The sequence below is a fragment of the Oratosquilla oratoria genome, unplaced genomic scaffold (assembly GCF_046742065.1).
Source record: "Oratosquilla oratoria isolate Oo_2021 unplaced genomic scaffold, ASM4674206v1 SCAFFOLD51, whole genome shotgun sequence".
In the NCBI taxonomy this organism is placed as follows: Eukaryota; Metazoa; Arthropoda; class Malacostraca; order Stomatopoda; family Squillidae; genus Oratosquilla; species Oratosquilla oratoria.
In genome coordinates, this window is record NW_027467715.1 from 2,353,759 (window position 1) to 2,356,991 (window position 3,233).

At 45.3% G+C, this 3,233-nt stretch overlaps 2 protein-coding genes across 2 annotated transcripts in view; both read right to left on the reverse strand.

Annotated features, from left to right (window-relative positions):
- Window positions 1-713: 713 nt before the first annotated feature.
- LOC143023590 (serine/threonine-protein kinase pim-3-like) lies at window positions 714-1,807 on the reverse strand. The gene is made up of 2 exons (XM_076182177.1): window positions 1,436-1,807; window positions 714-1,391 (listed from the first exon to the last, which is right to left on the reverse strand). The coding sequence occupies exons 1-2, from the start codon at window positions 1,805-1,807 to the stop codon at window positions 714-716; spliced, it is 1,050 nt and encodes a 349-aa protein (XP_076038292.1).
- A 74-nt stretch (window positions 1,808-1,881) lies between these two features.
- LOC143023592 (serine/threonine-protein kinase pim-3-like) overlaps window positions 1,882-3,233 on the reverse strand; it is a 5,723-nt gene continuing 4,371 nt past the window's right edge. The window contains exon 2 of the mRNA XM_076182178.1: window positions 1,882-1,952. Within this exon, the coding sequence (XP_076038293.1) occupies window positions 1,882-1,952 (71 nt within the window). The remainder of the gene's footprint in view (window positions 1,953-3,233) is intronic.

Genomic DNA, 3,233 nt, shown 5'->3' on the forward strand with positions numbered 1-3,233 from the left:
TATTATATATATATATATATATATAATATATATATAATATATGGTTTAAATTCACAAACTCCCCAATACCGGGGAGGCTAGGACGGTGCCCCTCACAGAGGGCTTTGTAGAGTGGAATTTAATGAACCATGCCCTTGATTCAACTTTGCCGGTGGCAGAATTCGAACCGCCACCGCCTCGACCTTCGACGCAAGTAACGACGCCCTTACCAGGCAATTTTATTCAGCTGAGAGGAGCAGCTCTCAAGGTCCGGCCTCCGACTGCGTTCTGAATATCTTGTGATTCTTCTGTTATGCCGTCAGGCGATTTTATTCAGCTGAGGGGAGAGTGATCTCCCTCTGTGCGTGGCTCTTTAAGACTAATTCCTTTACTGAACTTTTTCTTGCCCTCTCTTTAACTCTTTATGGCTCTTTCTGACGAAGGCTTCTTTCAGATCTGTCACTTTCATGACGTAAAGAGCGTTTTTGCTCTTAGGCTCTTTTACGTGTCATTTTAGATATTATACGGATGTTTTCCTTCCTTCTGGTAGCCCATATATGTATGCCCTTTCTATGTAACTATGTATGGCTCCTTCAAACGGATTTTTTTCATCCATGTCCTTACTGTGACTTTAATGAAACCTTCCATTTGGCTTTCCACATTTCTGGTGTACGTTTTGTACATACGATCAGTTCTCAGCTGAATACTACATTGACCCGAGGGAGCCTGATACTTCATGCAGTTGTCAGGCAAAATATATTCGTCCTTTTTAGCAACTTAAATGGCTTCTTGACGAGTCTAATGGGCTTCATTTTTATCAGTGGTATCCACCACTTCTTTCTGTGCTTCTTCTCTTTTTGCGGACTACTTTCCTTTTTACTTTCTTCTTCTAAGCCACTATTCTTCACTGGGTCCTGGGGGTTCTGTTTCGTCTCGCGCTCCCTCAGTTTCCTTACGATTTGTGGCGGAAAGAGCTTTGGATCGGGCGGCTCGAGCTCGTTCCCGTCCTCGGAGCGGCTAAAACCCTTGAGCCAAGGATGGGCCAAGATGCCGTGGAGGGTGGGCCGCTCCCATGGGTCCATGGCGAAGCACTTGGTGATCAGGTCGCGGCACTGCCGGGGAAGGTCTTCGGGGAAAGGCGGGCGACCCTTTTCGATCTCGCTGTCGTCGTAGAACGGGTCGTCGTGGCACACCAGGTAATACAGGAGGGTCCCGAGACTCCATACTGTCGCCGGGACGTGGAGGAACTCTCCTTTGGCGATGTACTCTGGTGGCCAGTAAAACGATGTTCCGCCAGTGTGTGTTCCCCTGTAACCTTTAATCATTTCCCCGCATCCAAAGTCGATTAACTTGATGTTAAAGTCACCTGAGCCTGGATCTTCGTATAGCAAGACGTTCTCTGGTTCCATGTCCTGTGAGAAACGCCTGCATTTAGACATCTTTGTACTGTAATTACGGTGTCACGAAAGAGCCTTTTGATCTGTGGAAGTGGGAGTTTGCCGCATTTTTCCATATGATCATATATCGAAGTTGCTTTCGGCACAAATTCCATGGTCATGTAAAAGTTGCCGTCGGAAACGAAACATTCGTAAAGTTGGATGACCCCAGGAACGGCTTGGACCTTGTGCAGTAGAGAGGCTTCCATGGGCACTCTCGTCCCTTGGCGCCACCCCCAGGTGTCGACGCCGGAGAGGGGGACTTTCTTGATCGCAACCTGGCTTCCGTTGGCGAGGTCCTTCGCCAGGTAAACACACCCGAAGCCGCCCTCGCCGAGAGGTTCTTTCAGCTGAAATCGGGCCTTCCAATTGTTGTCCTCGGTTTTGCTCATTCCTCCCTAAATGTCTTCGACCCTGGAGGTCGACGCGACCGATCACGTGACCCAAGGTCGCATCACAGATTGGGTCACTGAGCGCGCTCGTGGTTACGTTCTTCGGTGGGTACGGAAGGCAAATTCCTATCCAAACCGGAAATATCTGTTGATGTCAACGTTGGTGTATTTATGTGTAGGAAGAAGTCCTTTAAGTATTTCTTCGTTGATAATCACTAACATTCCCTCTAAACTGTGCGCGTGCACATATGTTTTACAACTAGTGCACATAAAGAAAAAATGTGCACACACAAGGTTTTCAAATGATATTAAAATCCATTCAATAAAAAAGTTCCACCCAAACATCAACTTATAAATTCTCTAAAAATATGGTAACTTGCCAACCGTCAAACCAATAATTCTCTCTCTCTCTCTCTCTCTCTCTCTCTCTCTCTCTCTCTCTCTCTCTCTTCTAACTCTAGCGCTTCCATTGCAAAGAAACGATGTGCGCGCGTACTATTCGGAGCAGGCAAAGTTTGAGCACTTGCAAATTTCTGCTCACTCTCACAGAAAAAAAATAAAATCTTTGACACCTCAATGTATCCAACTTCTTGGTGGTGATTTTGCCCCCAAAGGATAGAAACGCTGGTTATTTCCGGCGAAGAACAATGTTTACGATGTTTCTGTTGTAAAAAAAAAGCGTATACGCACACACACGCGCGCGCACTCACATACACAACACACACACACACACACACACACACACACACACACACACACACACACACACACACACACACACACACACACACACACACACACACTCACACAAACATACATACACACAAACACATACACATATACACACACACACAACACATGCATACACATACGAATACACACACACACACACACACAAACATACACATACACACACACACACACACACTCACACTCACACTAACAACACATGTACACACATACGAATACACACACACACAAACATACACAAACGTACACACATACGAATACACACAACACATAGACACACATACGAATATACACACACATACGAATACTGTACACACACACACACACAACAGATACACATACGGATACACACACAACACATACACTCACATACGAATACACGCACACACACACACACACACACACACAACACATAGGAATATACAGACAATACATACACACACATACGAATTCACACACACACACAAAAACACACACACCAACAGAATGGGGGTGAAAATTTCCCACCAGACGTTGTCAAAGTGCCTCAGACTCCGTAACCTTGGCCCTTTGTACAGTATGTGTCTTCTGTGTGGCCGGACATTGTTAATAGCAACACGCTCAGACGTCCATGGATGTCCTAACGTTGGTATTCTTAAAAAAATCTTTCCTTATATAAATTTAATATAAATCCTTG